Source organism: Myripristis murdjan, chromosome 16 (assembly GCF_902150065.1).
Source record: "Myripristis murdjan chromosome 16, fMyrMur1.1, whole genome shotgun sequence".
Classification (NCBI taxonomy): Eukaryota; Metazoa; Chordata; class Actinopteri; order Holocentriformes; family Holocentridae; genus Myripristis; species Myripristis murdjan.
Window position 1 is genome coordinate 18,569,389 of NC_043995.1, and position 20,612 is coordinate 18,590,000.

At 42.2% G+C, this 20,612-nt stretch overlaps 1 protein-coding gene across 2 annotated transcripts in view; it reads left to right on the forward strand.

Moving 5' to 3' along the window:
• Window positions 1-14,396: 14,396 nt before the first annotated feature.
• The window catches only part of nr4a3 (nuclear receptor subfamily 4, group A, member 3), a 23,058-nt gene continuing 16,842 nt past the window's right edge, over window positions 14,397-20,612 (forward strand). Inside the window, exons 1-2 of one of the 2 annotated variants that reach the window (XM_030072162.1) lie at window positions 14,397-14,704; window positions 18,297-18,467. Coding sequence is in view for 1 of the 2 variants with exons in the window: in XM_030072163.1 (XP_029928023.1) it covers window positions 19,567-19,630 (64 nt within the window). In the remaining variant the exon portion in view is untranslated. Of the gene's footprint in view, window positions 14,705-18,296; window positions 18,468-19,548; window positions 19,631-20,612 lie in introns of those variants that run through there. The other variant, XM_030072163.1, reaches the window with a different exon arrangement.

The window sequence follows — 20,612 nt, forward strand, 5'->3', positions numbered from 1 at the left end:
AAGTGCCCCCTCTCACAGGTACTGAATGTAGCTCTCGGGCATTTCAAAGTAAGACTGCAGCCAGCCAGGCTTCAAATTAAGTTATTTATCTCACAAACACACAACTTTCCAAATATTACACAACATTACTGACCAAACATTTAGATAACAGAACCCTGTCTCTAACAGAGTTAGTTAGGTGAATCACATCCGGTGAGTAAGCAGATTATTCAACGCAGAGGGAGGGAGGGGAGCAGCGCTCTCTCCCTCTCTCTCCAAAGTCCCACTGGCAGAGCTGAAGCTGGTCACTGATGGTCACTGCTACTGCCACCATGCGCAGGATCAATACTGCTGGGCCATGAGATCAGTCACGGCCATGCCCGGATACACACGACCCCCCTCTGACTACATGTTAGGCACAGTTAATTGCCTTGCATTGCTATCAGCCTGTTGTTATGCCTGTTAGCGTTTAAGTTATTAATTGTTATCATTTTACAGTGAACTGGCAATGCACACTAATATTGAAAGTCAATATTACTACTACCATAGAAATTATGCCACACACTTTATCATACATAGGCCAACATGTTTCAGTTATGTGCCTTTTTAATTTTTCATAATGCCAGTAAACTCATTTGTGGTGTTCCAAGTGGCTTTACTTGTTATGTAAAATTACAAAGACAAATAGCCTAAGAGCTACAGCTGGTCACTACACTCTTACTGAATGGTTCACATCTTGGTAGGCTGTTGAAAATAGATGTTTAGAATTTGTGTACCAGGTGCATATGAGCAGGATGCTGTTGGCGGACCCTGCCGGTGTGATTTCCCCACCTTTGCCCCACCTGTCGTTGGTTATCTAGAGGACTGGACCACAGGATCACATCATCTTCATTACAACTGCTGGATAGATCAAGCCAGGCAACAACAAGGCAGCAGAGCCTTATGTTTGAACTGCAGGCTGGAACAGAGTGAGTGGGACCACAGTTTCAGGACTGGCAGATCCCTGAACCCCAAACCCCTCTACTGTGGGTGGAGCTCCATCATATAATCATTTCAGAGTGTGTGGGGGAGGAAGCTATGTGGTGAGAGCACAACTGGAAAATCAGAGTCTCCAAAACCCACCAAAAAGTCTGGCTCATAATGTAGCAAAAAAAAATTTTTAAAAAGTGCTTTTGATGTATTTGGTTACATTGTCATTACGGGGCAGGAGGGTGTGTCAGTGCAGATGAGCCTAGAATTAATCTGATGTTGTTCATCTCCCCTACAACTGAAAATTAAAATTACAGACAGCAGCAACACTGCTGCTTCTCACCTCTTAGATTATATCAGCAGTGAATTATATTAACATTTTTGAGCAGGATACTCCCACACAGCCAGTCAGGGCTGCCAGTTAGGGGAGCGGCACAAAGGAATACCTGCTCAACAGGTATGCAGAGGGATGAGTATCAAGAGGGAAGCCTTTTTTTTTTTTTTTTTTTTTTTTTTTCCTGCCAAACGTAATCTTTCTGATGGAAATTTATGGGAGTGGCTCTCACTATGCACTGAGGGCCAACAGTGGCACCCATGGGTGCGTAGGGATTCCTGGCAGTAGGTGCCCACGCAATAGAGGGATAAATGATGGCATATTGCATATATTATTTCCCAAGACCTAATAATTGATGAGCACAAAGTTTCAGTCGTGAGAAGGATATAAGAGTTAAATGTCAAAGTTGAGACACGGTGAATCACAAGAGGTGACTTTTAGAAAAAAGAAAAGGTCAAGGCTGAGTGGAGCCAAGACTTGCATAATAACAAATTGCACTCTCTCATGCCGTCTGTCCAGAAGCACCACCAATGGTGAAAATTAACATGGGTAAGACTAACATTACTAATGTTTTAGTCTTTGAACATCAAACAGCTCATCAATGTTAAGATTAAAGAAGTGGGGGAATGAGACAATGAAGAGGGAAGAAGACATAGTTATGATTAGCTACTGTTGGCGATGAAGATGATGATGATGATGCCAATTGGTAAAGTGATGAGGATAAAGGCAGAAGGCCATCGAGGGTTCATACATAACAGTATGTGAGATGAGCGATGATTTGATTATTTACTGGTGTGTGTGTGTGTGTGTGTGTTGAGCATAAATGCATTAGGCCCAGGTCATGCACATGGCCTCAGGGTATTGTATATGGCAGCTGAGTGAAATGAAGTCAAGTTTATACTACACACACACATACACATACCAAAAACAAACACATTTTGAGGTTTTTCAGAAAGCAAAAAAGTTAGAGAGATATTTCACTTTTGTAGGCAACTTTAGACCTCAAAAACAGTTTGAAGGAATACTATGCATGATCTTACTGTTTTAAATATTTTTAAATGACCACTCTTTATAACCACTTCACAGGACTGGGAAAATATACAGATACCCATGACTGGTGAGGCTCCCGCTCCTGCCTCATGCCTATTTGTTGTGTTCGGGACATTTCTGGGAAATTACCTTTTGATCTGTGTTGGGGCTATGGTGCATTCAAGATAGCTGGGAGATTTCCCACTTGTAATTTACAATCTCCTACCTCAGAGTGTCCAAAAGCTTAGAAAAGAAAGTTGCGTTTATCTAGCTGCTTTCAGAGCAGAAAATACTGCGGGAAAGCTGCTTTAAATCTCTTAAAGATGCACACAAAGAGGAGAAAAGGTACACAGGGTGAGCCAAGATTGAGGGTTGATTAAGCCAAACACAAACACAAAACATTTTTTTTTTTTTTTTTTTTGTTAGCTCTTATCATTCGCTATGAATGACAAAATGTACATGCCAGCCGCATTTCTGGCTACAAATTATGAGTTGAAGGCCCTACTAAATGTATCTTTCCAGTTCAGACATAGGATTTTTCCCAATTCCCAGTTGTGCTGAAGGCAGCACAGCATCACACTGTATTGTACTGTACCCAGCTCACTTTTCCAGGCACTAACATATGGTGCAAAAGCATAAAATACAAATGATGCTAAAAATGCTGCAGATGAGGTTCATTTAAAACTGAGAGTCGGTTTAGATTTAGCTTTTCCTCAGTGGTGAGAAACCAAAAGGGAGGGAAGGGATGAAGAGGGATGTGCAGCTTGCCGATTTACTTTTGGACAAATCTGTTGATGTTATGTTTATTTATTTTAATTATTATTACATGGGGTAATGTTTTCTGCCAGCCAATATGGCTTCAGAAAGTCCCTGTTGCTATTTCACCCAACGAGAGCAAAGGCGTGTCCTTTGCACTGGTGGTGGGAGGATGCACAGAGGTACACACGTAGACACACACAATGTACACACAGAAGCAAAACAATATGCAGAGTGGGGGAAAATCCCACATAGTATATCTTTACATATGGTCCAGACACCAAAACTGGCCATTTTAGTTACCTATAGTCACTATAACCTACTTGCTTTTATTTTGAAAACCTAGTCTACAATTGTTAGATAAGATAGAAGATATTAGGACAGCTCATTCACAATTGGGTCCTTTTATGTACTGGCACCTCCAGATCTCACTGTATTCAGATATTCAGTTATTTTGTTTGGTTTTTACTATGGCTCAGTGATGCCTCCCATTGTTTAGAGATACATGAATCCTAATTTATGATCAAAAATATGGTAATATGGATCCATTTATTGAACAATTTAAAAAAAAAATCTTTAAAAGTACACAGCTTCTTCAAAATTCAAACTTAGAGAGGTGTTACCACTGTATAGATGGTCCAATTTACCATTAGTGATGTTAAAATAGTTATACCTTATCAGTAAGTGATGTTATTTGGCTCTGTTCAACAAATTAAAAGAAAAAAAGGGACCCTCAAGAGGACACTCAGGGCGGTCTGGGGGAATGTTAACATATGCCAGCCAGTCAGCTTCATTGACTGACTAATTCCTTGTCTGTTTTCCAGTCCCTGCGCTCTTCATTTCAGGGAAAATAAAATTTCTAGTGAATTTCTTGGTGCATGGAGATTTGATCCATCTGCACCAAACAAAAGGCCGGCGTACAGTCACAACTGTGAAATCATCTAAAATCTAGTATCTTGAATCATTCTTTCCGAGGAACTGTCTTGCCTATTTACAACTCCCCTCATTGACAGCTGGAGGAACGAAAAGATTGTGAGTGCTGGAGGTGCTAGCATATGAAGGGAGCCAATTTTGAATGTCAGCTGCACTTGAACCTTTGTTGAGGTGTGTGTGTGTGTGTGTGTGTGTGTTAAAAGGTTAAACTACTCTACTACGGTGAAATATGCTTTTAATCTCATTCACCCACACTGTACACAACATCAAAGACTGATGGGATTTTGACAAATGATCACAGTTAATGACGCAACTTGTACAAAAACACTAAATTTTGTAAAACATGTACATACACGCACCTACACACACGCATACACGTACACCACCTGAGGCGAAGACGAGATTAGACAAGTTCCTCTTTAAAAGCGTAGCTCTGCTGCCGCTGCTCTCTCTCATACATGCACATACCTGAAGCTAAATTAGCCGTAAACACTACACTATGTCTCGTTTACAGTAGGCATTCAGCACAGCCACCAAGTATTTCATTCAGAATGCAGTGAGGAAGAGTGAATGGAAGTTAGACTGGCAGAAGGGGAAGTGTTGGAAATGTGTTAACCCCTTCATGCGTGAAGAAAAAACACACATTAATTAACTATGACTAACCTCTTTCAGAAAAAAATAAATGCAGCAGTCAGCAGTGGTGGAAAGAGTACTGCAAATCGCTACTTAAGTAAGTATTGCCAAGTATTGCCACTTTGCTGATGTTTGTTAAAGTCGAAGTAGTGATGTAAAAATCTATTTAAAGTAACAGTAAAAAGCAGCTCATTTTGAAACGCACTTGGAGTGAAAGTTGCTGAGTTACTTTTTTCAGAACAGTAACTGTGTAACTGGATGAGAGTACAGGGTTTAAGCTAGATTCTCTTAAAGGTAAATTGTGCAAAACTGCAGAAGTGTGAACACTCATGAATGTGGAATAAGCAGTTTTTCATTGTACAGCTTTTATTGTGAAATTTAGAAATTACTAAAAGTAGAACCAACAAGCAGAACCAAGTTCCTCTTCTCATCTTTGCTGACTGAGCGTTTTATTGTGAAAGGTTCCACAATCTGTCACTGATCATTTGTTCTCTGTAATCTGATTTAAAATACAGTGAAGTGCAATCCTCACGGAAAAATGTACCTCAGTAAAAGTAACTGTTACTGGCCTTAAAAAAAATACTCAAAAAAGTACAAGTACGCAAAAAGTTTCTCAATTACAGCACCAGCAGATGTAATTAGTTACGTCCACCTCTGTGGGTCAGTTACAAAACCAAATGCTTGTTTCAGTGTCTCTTACTCAGAAATGCAAAATCACACACACACATGAAACTCTGCAGACATCAACAGTCTTCTCTGGGGTAAACATGAATAAATAAGTGTGTTTATGTAACACACCACAGACAATAGCCGGCAACTTGTGAATCACATAAAACGGATGAGTGACTGTGTCCTCGTCAATGTAAACATATTATTTTCTCAATATGAGTTAAGATAAAGCTATAACTGATACAGTTTTGCAGGTGATGTAATTAAACCTGTTTTGTGGGCAGTGTCTGGGACACAGAATGACGACTTATTTCTATTGTGAAAATGTTGTGAAACGAGCCGCGGCACGTCTTTGTAGGCATCAAAGGACCACTAATCCGACAGTTAAATCTACAGAAACACTTTGTCCTCTCTCACCCCCCATCTCCACTTCCAGTCAGTGATAAGGCACTAATAAGGGTATACTGCACTGTGCATGAGTGTGTCGGTGTGTGTGTGTGTGAGAGAGAGAGAGAGAGGGACAGCAGGCGGGTGCACACCAGGCTGGTAAGAAGTGTCCAGCCTCTGCAGGTACGAGCTGACTCCACAGTCCATGATGACTTAGGACTAGAGATCCATCACACACTTAAAAAAAAAAAAAAAAAAAAGTATGTCAGCAGGGGGGAATAGCCCAAACAAGGAAACTTTCCACCTCTGCCCACGATCGTGACTCATGCCGAAATGCAACCGCATGTTTATCTATGTGTGTGTGTGTGTGTGCGTGCGTGTGTGTGTGTCTGCATACGTGCCTGTGTGGTCAGCGAGTGACCCAGAGTGACATGACTCAGAACCTCAGCATAGCGTCAAACACCAAGCACACATTTGGACCCCATACGCTGCCTAAAATCATAGAGCACACACTCACTCACTCACACACACACACACGCGCACACACATGCTCTGTTAAAGTGTTGAATGTCTGAAGGGAGACGAAGATACTTAGTCAGCTACCAAAATGTCATCACTCATTTATGAAATAGGCCTACGCTGCAATTACAAACTGCCAAGCAGATACCTGGGCCGGAGCTGTGGGAGTGGAATGAGCTCAAATGAAAGTAATAGAGGTGTGTTGGGTATTCAGCCAGACAACGCTACTGTCTCCGCTTAGTGTGACCCAAATGTGAATAACTAAAGGGCAACTGGTTCTCACACACTCACAAACACAAACACACTTGCACGAATACACAAATAGAGGACATGCACTCAGGTAGACATGCAACGATAGGAAAATGCAAAACTTTAAAGTGGAATTCACGGCAGCCTATTTTAGAATGAAGCTTATTTATAAAGTGCTTGTAAATATTGTGACATTGTTTATTCACTCACTCACAATCACTGGGTTAATCTTCCCTCACTGCATGCCAGGTGCCTCCGAGTGAACACCTATCTCAACCAAGAGGAGATCCTCCCTGTTTGTTTTCTCAAGTCTTTATCTAAACAAATTCAGAAGGGGAGTCCTATGATGGTGCAATCAGTTTGAGAAACCACATTGCACACACACACACACACACACACACACACACACACTCACATATATATATATATATATATATACTTATACATGTTCCCATTTCTGGCATCTCCAAGAAAATGGCCTTTAAACAAGCGCCCACTCTAAGGTGAGTCATACGCCTACTGTACACATATTTCCACACATCATCTTACAAATTATACCCACGCACACTTAAATTCACTTTTGGCAATAAGTTGTAAACCTGTGACACCAATGTTTGTTGCCAGATTCCTTGCATAACAAGCCTGTGTATCAGCTTCTGATTGGCCAGCGCGCAGATAACAACTGTTTTTTTTTTTGTTTTTTTTTTTTTTCATGCGGGACAATGGAGAACAACACCTGCTGGTAAAATACAGATGTTGATTCATATGGGCGCAAACATTCTAAAATTTTTAACCACTGTTAGGCATGTTCTCCAAATTAGGTTGCATAAGATTGCTCAATAGCATGATTGCTCAATATTAAAATTCCATTGGCTGCAAGCTTGTCAGGGTTTCTTTCTGCAGCCGGGCAAACTTTATGACACACCAAGTCAGTGCCATCGCGTGGTATCCATCAGTGTCAGTACATTTAATTTTTTCGTTATTATCATTATCATTATTTATTCACATTATTCTACTACAGTAAATGGGCAGAAGACATTTGAGACTAAATAAAAAGTTGAACGACAAGGAGCATTACTTACAAAGTCGTAGGGTTTGGACAAACAGATTAAACAAACTGGGATTAATTTAACTTGTAAAAAACATGCAATAAGCATGCAATTTGATCGTTGAGTCTACATGATTCTCATCGTCTCCCGTCCGGCTCACTAATGAATTCAACTTTAATGACAAAAAATGTCTTTGCTCAATGTCAGCCTGCCCAGTATGTGACACCTCCGCTTCTCTCTCTCAGGCAGAACCTGAATAAGCATCTGCGTTGCGTGTTGTACTGATCTAGCTGCTCATGTTTCTCTTCAGTCAGAAGTTGCACAACACAAGAGCACCATTACTAATGTGGACTCGCTCAGCACTTCAGAAATATGTGTGACAGACATGACTGACATGGCTCTTCCTTCAGCACTCCACACACCACAAAGTTTGTGCCAGTAAATCTCGCCCATTTACCTACTGATCTACTGCTGCTTCCGCGATACAACGTCCAAGACCAAGACTCAGACACAAGCTTGGTTGAATGCATCCGCATTCTTTGGCTGATGACTGCTCTATTTCGACACATAATAACATATAATAAACACAGTGACTAATACTGGGGCTATCCACGATGTCCGCCAATCTACCTAGGCCTGAAGGCTGAAGAGGGTATTGCAATACCTACAATAATAGTTATTATAAAGAAGTTGAGCGAGTTTCAGCGATGAGCAGTTGCAGCTTTGACTCATGAAACCTGATAATGCAAAGTGAAAAAAGTCCAGCATTAGAGGTATGCTGTACATTAAGTCGACCATTAAGCCATTAAACTTTATAACTGAAACATATAAAGCTAGAATGGGGTTAACAATACAAAAAGCCCATTTAATTGGTGTTATTTTAAAACTAGATTCTCAGTGTATCTGTGGCTCAAGGTCATACTGAAGAGATCCCTACTGGGGGGCATCATTAAAATAATAAGCCACTTAAGAAGGTATGGAACAGCTCCCACAGCCATGAGTTGTAGCATGCAGGAGCCTGTCTGAGGCGCACCTGCCGCTCACACTAGTACATATGTGTGTTACATACATACAGATCCTGTACAAGTGCTCCAGGGAAGATCACTGAAATGAACTGAACCAAAGAGAGATGATACTAATCGTACCACATAATGATTCTGGACTCTCTGACCTTGCACAACCATAAACACAGTCAAACTCTGAATATTACTCCTGATTCCACACGCTCATACACTGGAAATGTGCGTGGACTTTAAGAAATATCCATCCATAAATCATACCTGCAAATATACAGACGCAGCGGTGAGGATTTCCAGAATTGCTGGCAGTATGCGCATAAAATTAAATGTGCATCGTATTAGGGAGATGTTCCTGATGTTTAGATATGTTTATACAATCCAATCCTTCTCAATTAATGTCTCAGAGCCTAAAAAAAAAAAAACCTTGTCTAACTTGCCTGCTTGTCTTTGTCTGCATCTTCTTTGCGGTCTTTCTAAATCTAATAAAGGCAATTCAACAAGGGATAATGGCCTTCACCTGGATTCACCCCACCGGTGTACGTCACTGTCCCGACCGTTTCGTACATTCAGCGTACACTCATGTTCACACAAAACATGCAAACACATGCGCATTCAAACGCAGAAACAGAGACGCACGGGCACACAAAAATACACACACAAACAAACTTGCACACAGTACACCGCCGTCGCACACCGAGCAAAATTTACACAGTGTGGTGAATCATGCTGTTAAATTTCACTGCAGGGTAATAATAAGAGGTGTGAGGGGTGATAAATCTGCCATCAAAACAGTGAGGGAAACTACAGAACATCACGCACAAGCTGCTCCACGTTATCCGTTTTCCCTCTGTTGAGACGCACACACATTCACACAAAAGTGTAAAAATACATTTGGTAACATCGTATCAAGCCCCAAAGTCCCTGGGTGATATACATCTCCTGTGGCATGGTTCATGGAAACACTTCTCTGCACTCCTCTCCCCTGTCTTTGGGCACTGGTGTGATAAGGCAGAGATGGGTTGTATTACTTCACTGGGGTACTCCCGAGGGGAATCCCCCTGGTGTGGCTGTGTGTGTGCGTGTGTGTGTGTGCCTATGCGTGCATGTGTGTGCGTCCCCACAGAAAGGGAAGAATACCACCATTGAGCACCATGCCATTGCGCCAGCGACCCTCTCCCCGCGCCTCCACTCCTTCCCGTCCTCCCTCGCACTCTGACGTACAGTTGGAGCAGATTTGGTGACACGAAGATAAAAGCCTTCCTCTGTTTCTCTCTTTCTCTGCTTTCCTCTTTCTCCAGTGTCACCAGAGCACTGAGTGCCGGTGCCTTGGCCGTAGACATAGAGAGCGCATTCAAACTGACACAATCACTTTTCACTTCTGCTTTGTGATAGCCAGAGTTCAGTGTGTTCCGGTGCAATATGCCTACTACATAATCAGGCGCTCTGCACAGTAGGCATAAAAGCTGTTAGCCTATATACCACAACTGTACACTAACAAGTGAGACAGCATGCACCTACAAACCCACTTTACATAAATGCTCTGACTTCCCCTGTCATAAATCTGACAACACTGACAACTGTGTAAAGGTTTTACAGTCCCTCGCAGACACCGTAGCCACTCAACCTGTCAGAGCAGTTCTTTATGACCTGATAATCAGGATTTGATTCAGATATAAGAATAAGAATAAGAATAAGAATAAGAATAAGAATAAGAATAAGAATGCACTGGATTTGTCAAGCACATCTCATGAACCCAGTGAACTGCTACAGTGGTAGCAGTTCACTGCAGGAAAAACCCAACTCCACTCGCCTGGCAAAAACCAGGGGAGGAATGGAGCCGGGGGGAAAAGTAAAAGGGAAAAAAAAAGCCACCCAAGTCCTTAAAAGCCAACGTGAAGAGGTGAGCTCTGAGAAGGGTGTTGACTATGAAGAAAGAGGCTGCACCTTCCTGATGTACTAAGGTAATGCTCTCTTTAGTCATGGGGAGGCATAGCTAAAGGCAAGGAGATGTTGCTGGCAGAACAGAATCAGCACATAAAGGGGGGGTAGCACTATGAGTTATTTATGTTTTATGCTATGTTCAAGGGTTAAGGAGTCATTATAAATATTCTGTAAAAGTGTAACCCTCTGTGTGAGTGTGTGAGTGTGTATGCCAGTGTGTGTGTTCACTATTACGCATAACCTACACCTGCCACCATACATGTGCCACCGGTGGACTCACTTGATTACCCACATACTCAATTCTATTAAAAGGACATGGCTATAATCTCTAATCACTTCCATGTCTGCTGGATTTTGTGTGGTGGAATAAGTGAGCAGGTTAATCTGGATTACACTGAGAGCCTGAGTCAAATCGCAATTGTGAGGTCACAGCGGAAGCAGCTGATACACACTCACTTGACAGGAAGAGAGGAAGAGAGGGCAAGGAGACACAGAGAGAGAGAGAATGAAGCTAATGAGTGATGAAGACAATTATAAAAAGCCTTGCTGATGAGATGAATGATCCATTTATAAAAGTTTCCCCAGATAACATGGGCATATGCTTCAATTATTAATAAGGGGCATAAGCAATGATGGCACAAGCAGTAAGGACTTGGCATCTGAGCCTATGTGGGTTACATCACAGAAATATATGGATGTAATCAAGGTTGGCCAGCCAGATCACTGGAAACTTAATGTTAATATTAATTTATTGTCTATAGTGTAGTAATGCCGAGATTATCAATCTAGGGAGCGATCACCACATGACTGTGTGTTGTGGATTTAGCCAGTCATGTGCTCCTCCCATCAGGTGATACTACAAACTTATCAACACAGGCTACAACCACTGAAGCTGGCCCACATAGTGTACACATCACAATTAAATCACAAACATATTGGGCAACCTGCAGTTTTGGGGGGGATTTACTAATCTGTGGAGGCAGATCATATGACCCAAATACCCTGGTGTTAATCCAGGCATAGCAGTGCTGTGCCAAGTAGTGACTTTGGTGTTTCCCAGTTTCTTATTGTTCACCAGTCACACATCATGCATGTCAGAGCAACGTTATTTATGCATGTAAGAGGAATAGCTGATTGGACATGCAGGCTGTGGCCTTTAGTGATTGGTGTACTGTCAGCACATCATGTAAGTATCTCAATCATAATTTGGGAATGTGTGAGTGGTGTGTCTGTTTGTGTTTTGGTGACTTCAGATGTTCAATCAAACACATGGGCGCACGCATGCACATGGCTGGGTGAGGGTTGCTTTACTGTAGCTCACAGTGCACATCTGTCTCAGCGGGATTTCAAGGTACAACCAGCGAGAGGGATTTCCCCGGTCACTCAGTCGCCTGGTGCCGGGGCCAATGTCCAACTTTAACAAATAATGGGGCGTTTGATCGATTACCATTCGCGCGGAAACTGTGCGCAATCCCTCTCATCTATGGATACTATTGCGACATTTTCTCAGTATTTTTTCCCCTAAACAAAAACGCATTCACAGCATAATGTGTCCCTGACCAATACAACTATATCTGCAACAGCACTTACCAATGTTTTTTTTTTTTTTTTTCTTTCCCCCGACCGGCTCACTCTCTAAAAGATGCCTTATTTGTTCGTATAGTTGGTGTTAAAGTGCTGAAGTGGAAAGCTCAAGCACTTTACAAGCATTTACAAACCTGTCATGTGCTCTTTGGTGAATCAGGCTTATCTTCGAATCTATTGTCTTAGATTCCCCGCATTTCCAGCCTTGTCTCCTTATGGAAAGAACTTGGGCTGTGGAAAGGAGATCTCTACTAGCTGCTGCCTGTCAGGAGAAATATTACTAGAATGAACAGCTCCCACATCGGATAGTTTGTCTCTGGGCAGGGCGGCAGGAGCCTGTCAGCTGACTGTGAAACTAAAACCCCTCTGAAAAGTCTGCTTTACATTAGGGTCCTGTCCTTCATGGCTGATTTTCGCAGCGACAAAATCTACCTGTAACTGATGTCAAATAGTCGCCCATAAGCCGAAGCGGGGACACCGCCAGGTTGTCTATGCCAAATGAAAACGGGGACAGGCTTTACGCTAAAAATACCTGTCTACGACTATATTTGGCTTGGCTGGATCACAATCACATCTCTAAAATAGTCGGGCCCGCCCCGGCACAATGAATGGGTTCTCTGCTATCTCACTCTGCCTCGTCGGCCAGTGCTAAATTTAGTAAGGAGGCTTGCGTCAATCACGAGCCTCAGTGCGTCAAGGCTTCCCCCCGCCTCCCGAGACGTGTTATTGGTCGGAATGAGAACGTGGCCAACAAATGCGCGCTCGTGATTGGCTCTCGGTGGATAATTTGTCCTCAGTGGCTCCGGAGGCCTGTTTTAATTTTGAGTTTGCCGACCACACCGGCGGTTCACCGTGTTTATGAGGATAGCCCTCATATCTTCTGACAATCAAAGCCGGCCGCGGTCCTAATCCTAGCAGGTAGGTTACATTATTTCATCCGGCTCACAAGCGCAGGCCCTGGCTGTGGCTAAACACAGAATTAATAACAAAGAAAAAGCTCAATCACAAGATCCCAAATTAAAAAGTTTTATTGTGCCTATTTCAAAATTCATTAGACCCCCCAGTTTAGGCAAATTAATATTCTAAGTATCTTAATTGTTGTCTTGTTTTGTACTGTTGCCCACATATTTTTCAGTTGTACATATGGAGTGTAAATAATAAGCTGTCTTGTAGGCTGATGTGACTGACAGTAGCCTACTGAGGACAGAGTGCAATTTTAAAAAAGCAGGATAAAATAATAAAAGAGTAATTTGTTTACAAGTGTTGCTGGCTGATCAGTATTGTGAGAGAGAGAGAGACATCCGTGTCTCCAGGCCAAATTTAGACAGGGTATAGGATTATAGCCGTACAAACATCTCTTATTTCCCTCCTGTTTGGTTGGTGTCATTAAAAAAACAATGTTGAGGCAACATGCTGAGATGAACAGGGCAATCATTTGTGCGAGATACCTGGGCATCGTGCACTTGTATTAAAAAAAAAAAGTAATGTGATACACTGAGGTCAGAGAGAGAAGCTGACACAGGTCCAGTGTTTTACGCAGGGACACCTCAGCATGGCAGACACCTGCCAGCACGTGGGGTTGAGCACAGGTCATCAGGTCACGAGACAGTTTGCCTGTCCATCTTATTGCTTTGACGTTATTAGTCATTTTCTCTTCTTGTCTCTTACTGTCACACTAAATTTTAATCCCTGGCCAACAGCTTATAATAAAACCCCTAAGTCTTTCAAAATAGGATATTGAAAAAATTCATAAGAAAAAGAGAAGCTGATGCCTAATGTGATATTATTAACAGGTCACTTTTATAAATGATTACACATAGTTCAGAATTATTTTGTAGCTACTGATGCACACAAATTAAATAGATTATACTTGAATGCTCCACTGAGTTGTTTTTTTCCCCAAATAAATTTCTAATTATCTTTGTTTGATCTTTGCTATATATTGTAATAATGAAAAGTGTAAGATCACATTTGGACTCACTTGGACTTAAAGACGTATGGCGAGTGCCCATACTTGTCATACCCATGAACTCCACGGTGCAAGCTCGCCCGACGGATCTTCCTTCCTCTCTGCCCTGCAACCATAAGACCAACTATCGCTTTGGCTCTCTCTCTCTCTCTCTTTCTCTCTCTCTCTCCCCGTTCCTTTCTCTCTAGCACTCTCTCTCTTTTTCTGGCACGGCGCGCGGGGCTTATGTGTCTGGTACTGTACGGAGAGGGAGCTCTACATTGAGTGACGTCACCTCTCCCATGGCGTCACATTGACGTATCGCATACCAAGACCTGTATGTGGAGGCTGAGCCACATAAATGCTCTATTAGACTTTCTCCCTCAGACCGCGCACATAAACAAACCCGCGTTACAACTTCACATTTGCAAGCACCATCACCACTGGCACACTCACCTCACGGGATCGGACACAGACACACTCCTCGGAGTTTTTTTCTACTTTGTGTACTTTAGAAGAGTAAGAAGGAAACAAGGAAAAAGAAAGAAAAGAAACTTTTGCCGCCGATGCATCCTGTGCCTCTTCAATATTAAGTATTTTTTTCCTCTACAATTATTACGACTCTTGGTGATTATTCTGGATATAAATAGGATACTTTATGCGAGGTTATTATCACATGTAAAGACGGAACCGCTACAGCAAACCAGTAAGTAAACTCAACTGTGACATCTGTGAATGAATGACTTTATCAAATATTCTGCGTAGCGCATTTTTTAACTATCGCGCACACAAACACAAAACACAACACTTTGGCCACGGTGTGAGCGTGGACGTTTCATAACTGTGTCCGACATATGTAATTTTGTAATTTTATTCCAATACCATCTCTCCAACTTTGTGCGCACAACCTGTTGATATGGGAAGCTTTGCCGGCGGAGCCCCGGTCTAGGTTATATAGGATGTGTGTGTGTGTGTGGTGTCGCCTGGAGCAGATGAAGCTGAATTTGATATTAATTTGCTCTGGGAAGGTATCATATTCTTTCTGGTTGTCATGGAAATGGGATGCCTCTCACTCACAATAGTGGAGTCAGACGCTCTAATGGTCTGAGTGGAGAGTAACCTACATTCAGACAAGAGGGTCTGGCCGTCAGAGCCTTTTGATTTCGTATCGTGGTTGTGACTCATTTAAGCTTTTTGGGGAATTTGCGCTGTTTGTGAAAGGGGGCATAATGGGATTATAATTAAGGCGTCTCTCTCTCTCTCTCTCTCTCTCTCTCTCTCTCTCTCTCTCTCTCTCTCTCTGTGTGTGTGTGTGTGTGTGTGTGTGTGTTTGTAGATATCATGGTAATGCATGTATGCACAGTCCATGGGTCCTATAGCCTATACAAATTGGGATGACCATTAAATAACATGTGATGTGCAAGTGAGGTTTTTTCGTCCTCTGCTCGGCACTTAGTGGGCGAGATGATCATATATTAAAAGGTGATGGTTGTTTTCCAAACAGACCATATTGCCTATGGCTCGATTGGTAGAGTGTGAGCTGTCGCCCCACTGGTGGCCAACCGTAAATGTCAGCAGTCACACTGGCGAGCAGTCTTCTCCTTCTGGAGGGACACGGCTTCTCCTCCCATTCATTACAGGCGAAAAACACCCTCAGCCATTCACCATACAGCTACATCAAAATGTCTTATGTGAAGTGTTTCTTAGACAGAAGATGACAATAAATGTACTGTATTCCATAAGAGCTACCAAAGGCATGTATTCCATGTTTTGTATCTCATGACCATGTTCATGGAAGATGATTTTCAGGAAACTGATAGGAAGTTTCCATCGTTGTGGCGCACTTCCATAGGCCTACTTTTATCGTTTTAACTTTTCTTTTTCTGTCTTTTCTGTCTTTCTCTCTTTCACACACTTAGGCTCACACACACACACACACACACACACACACACACACACATACACACACACATACACGCACGCACACACGCACGCCCCTCTGACAGTCTTGCTCTCAGGGCTAATTTACTGTACTTGTATATTTCTCTGGCCTCCTTTATCTCCTCTCCTTTCTCTCTCTGTTTGCTGGAAGCCTCGCGCTGTCTGGGTTATTGGTGCGAGGGGCTACCGGGGGCTACCGGCGCTTCAGGGCGCGTGCTTTACAGCTCTTCTGTGGTTCTCTTGGTTACCGGTGCGCGCGGCCCAGAACCCGGCCCAAAGAGCGCTTATAGGGGTCCCAGCTCATATAGAAAATAGTGTCTCACTTTGCAGAAAATAACTCAACTTACATGCAGTGTTCACATGTGAACGTGGCATTTCATTTTCACTCTTTAACCATAAAGGTCCAGCAAGAAGTTGCGGTACAGTGCAATCTATATCTGCCTCCAGTGTCCCAGTGCATGGACAATTATGCGCTCTAGCCTTTATGTTTATATAGTAGCCTACATTTTTAACAAAGGGAGGTTTGTGTCGTACCAGCAAATGGTTCTTTAGGCTTGCATCATAGCTGAGCTCTTTGATGGCTATAGCCACCTCATTTTATAAGAGTTCTCTTAACACTATGTTGAGATTGTACATTTCATTGAAGGCTCTAGGCCTCTACACACACTAAGCCTTAATAAAAATAAAATAAAATAAAAAATAACTCTTAAATAATCACACTGGTTTGTTTTTGTTTTGATTTGCCAGTTTTTGTTTTTATCATTATTATTATTATTTGTTTTAACAATTGAAATGTTCTTTTAGGTAGACTACTACAAATATGGAAGCCGAAAAAACACTTTTATGGGGTTCAAAATTTGAAGATGTTTCCTCTGTAAATGAGCCCGTGAAGTCACAGCTGGGAGAAAATATGGTCTATCAAACAAGTAGCAGTCAGCGTTGGTCAGTGAAGCCGGAGTTAAGAGAGGCTGCAGGTGCCTGTTGCACGGACAGTCTGTTATCACGGCTGTGGTGTGACTTGTCAACAGACCGTCTTGGGATACACAGCCTAGTGCTAGAGCGAGTGGTCTCAAGACCAGACAGAGTCCCTGGCAGAAGGTTTGTGTTTGTGCGAGAGAGAGAGAGAGAGAGAGAGAGAGAGAGAGAGAGAGAGAGAGAGAGAGAGAGAGAGAGAGAGAGAAAGAGAGAGAGAGCAACAGAGAGGGGGCGCTCTGGGCTTTGAAATCATCAGTCCACTGTGCGCTCTGCTACAGTGACAGGGAGTTGGAGACGCACGGCGCACAGAGTCCACTGGTTTCGGGTCCGACTTTCAAATCTGGAGTTTCTCCCTCTGTCTCTCCCTCTGGATGAACCCTGAGCGGGCGAACACGGTAGTGATCAGAGGCAAGCGAAGCGATGGCATTTAGGCACTGGCACAGACAGCTGTTATAAAGTTATCACGTTTGTAGGTCCGTATTTGTAGCTATAGTTACGACTCCTGTTGTCGATTTCAGAATGCAAATTGTGTTTTTAGTTCGATTGATTGAATTTGTATGTAGCACCGCAAAGATATAAAAGGAAATTAAGAAAATTAGTAAAACCATTTTCTAGACCTGTGTCAAGTGTTAGAAATGAAACTTCGCCCACGTCTTTCTGTGTCTTGAAATGAACAAAACTGCTCAGTTGTGGTCCTTAATCTTTTCTTTGTAGCAAGGATCCACGGTAAATTTACTGCCCGAACCTGCCTTTGCATGGTTTCAACTTAAAAGGCCTCTATTCACTTTTGTGTGGCTCTGCCTTTTCCATGGATCATTCCAGTGGTTTATTCTGAGTGCGTTATTGGCATATTGCTCTGTTGTGCGTATAGCAGTGTGCATGTGCTTTCACTACTCTCAGCTTCATATGACTAACTGACTTTTATTTATCAGTTTAGACCTTCGCAAAACATTTCTCTTGATAGAAACAGAAAAGCTTACACCTGTTTATTGTCTTAAAATGCTCCAGATAATTTTGTAAATGTTATAGGCTGTAACCAGGGATGCATTAGAGAGTAATCCCATCTAAATACCACCTTTTTTATTTTCAAAATAAAGTTTGTCATTTTATAATTCGTATGAACACGATGTAACGTCGCGTCAGGCTATACATTGTGAGTGGCATCAAACTGTACAGCCAAAGTTAAGTCTCTTATATCCCGATCGAAAAAAAAAAAAAAAAAAAAAAAAAAAAAAGATTGACAATGTTTTCCTCTAAGTGTGATTGATTGTTTATACTCGTGGTTGTTTGCCTTAAGGTGATCACTGACTGGAGATGATGGTTCATCCACCTTTTTATTTGCCGCCACATCACTGGCTGTAACCGCGGCGTCTCTCCTCCAGACCCAGGTTCGGAAGAGCGCGCCCAGCCGAGCTCAGAGCCCCGGCGATCGGACACTTCCTCCGCGGCGCCCGCCGAGTCCTCCCTGCTCCAGGAGCCCTGTCCCGGCCGCAGCCACGCCACCTCTCCACCCCGGACACCCAGCACCATTCAGCGCGAAGCTCTTTCACCAGGTAGAAACCGGCACCGAGTCCGTTTTTCTCCTTTTTCTCTTTCTCCTTTCTTCCTTCCTTCATAGTCCTCCATCTCTGAGCTGATGCTGTAGCCCACATAACTGCTGTGGCACAAGTTTCTTCTTCTTCGTGTCATTCACTGGATCTATTCATGTTTGGTTCTGCTTGTTTTATTGGGGGGGAAAAAATATGCAGTATATAATAGCCCAGAAAAGTTGGTGTGAGCCCTGCACAGCATTTTTACCCATAATAATCTAACATAAGTCATGCAAGCTAAATCACATTTTAACTCAATAGATTAGTTTCCCTGTCATAATATTCTAATATAATTTCCAAGTGCAATTACAAAGTTTTAATAGTCAAGTGAACGTGCTGGTAATCTGTGTGTGTGTGTGTGTGTGTGTGTGTGTGTGTGTGTGTGTGTGTGTGTGTGTGTGTGTGTGTGTGTGTGTGTGTGTGTGTGTGCGATAGCCGGGCTGAGTTGACATTTCAATCATTCGACAAACAGAAATAGAGAGACTTCTGAGACGAAGCACACCGACCACAAAAGCAGGAGGCGGAATCAAATAAGTCATAGCTTAGATATCGATCCTCCTAATAACTCATCAAGGTCAAATGTCCTCAAAGCCCTTTAAATTTACGTTTGCACGTTTATTTGTTATTTTTAACATTTTGTTTGTTTCTATTTTTTCTCCTTCCTCTCTTTCTTTCTTCTTTTTTTCTTGACCCCGTCGAATAAAGGGACCAAAAAGGAGGTTGTTCCACACCTGAATTCATCCATTGCAAAAAAGGCAAAATAAGTAGGCTAGATGATATATAGCTTAAACTTTAGGCTGAAATGTAGATATTAAAATCAGTTTATTATAACTAGTGCGTGCGTGCATGTGTGTGTGTGTGTGTGTGTGTGTGTGTGTGTGTGTGCCTATGTTTGTGTAGGTGAGTAGAATTGGATCAGTTTGCTCCTTGTGTGAGAGGCCACTAAATTCAAACATTTTTTCATAATTCATTGACAAAAGAATCATTGATTACCAGAATGTGTTTTTTTGTATTTATGTCTGCACTTCATGTTTTTATTTGTTAGATCTATGGCATTCTGACAATGAACAAGCGCGCTCAGTTATTGGAACAGCTGCAGTTTGTCCAGTTGAAATGCACACCTCGAGGTTAGAGACTGTTTCCCTTCACCTCACTATACTTCACCACCTATGTCTGACTCTGCTTGGGTTGTCTGTCCTCTTGCTTGCACAGACACACACACACACACACACACACACATACACACACATACACACACACTCACATGCACCTGCTTGCATGCAAGTGAATTAAAAGAAATGGGGGAATCTCATGTTGGTGTTGGTTTGTAAACAATTTTCTTTATATTTGCTTCATGGACAAAAACTAAAGAAACTCAAATGCAGTTTAATGTAGGCTGTGTTTGTCTTGGGGAGTGTGTGTGCGAGAGAGTGCATGCTTGTGAGATGTTTGCAGAAACAGGCCATGCAAGTGTGTGGTGTTTTGCAGGATCTGCTCAGGATAGGGGCACATGTTATCATGTTATTGACAGAATACGGGTGTACACATTAGAGTTTACATCACGGGCATCATTAAGGATGAAAATATGTGTGTGTGCGTGTGTGTGTGTGTGTGTGTGTGTGAGAGAGAGAGAGGGAGAGAGAGAGAGAGAGAGAGAGAGAGAGTAAGAACAAAACCAACGCAGCAAAAGGTTCTTTCCTCAAATGCCTCACAATTATAATATTTTTTGTGAAATAGAACCTCTCTGCTTTTCTCAGCCTTTCATCTTTTCACTTTTTCTTTCCCTTTTTGTGTTATGTGGTACGTGTCAGTGTTAAAGATCATGAACACCAAAATGGATGTGGAAGAAAAACAACAACAAAACAAAAACAAAAAAAAAAGAAAAGAAAAGAAAAACAGCGACACATTTTAAAAATCTTTCAATTTTTTTTTTTTAAGGGGATGGGATTTATAGGATGCTTGTGTTTTAGCATGGCATCTTTTGTCATGGATAACCACTCTTATAATAAAGTCATTGCCAAACTATATTTATACCAACAAAATGAGGAGAAATTGTATGAGAACTCTTGCTGTGTGCTAGGGTCATAGCAGCTGGAGTCCTCTTTGATC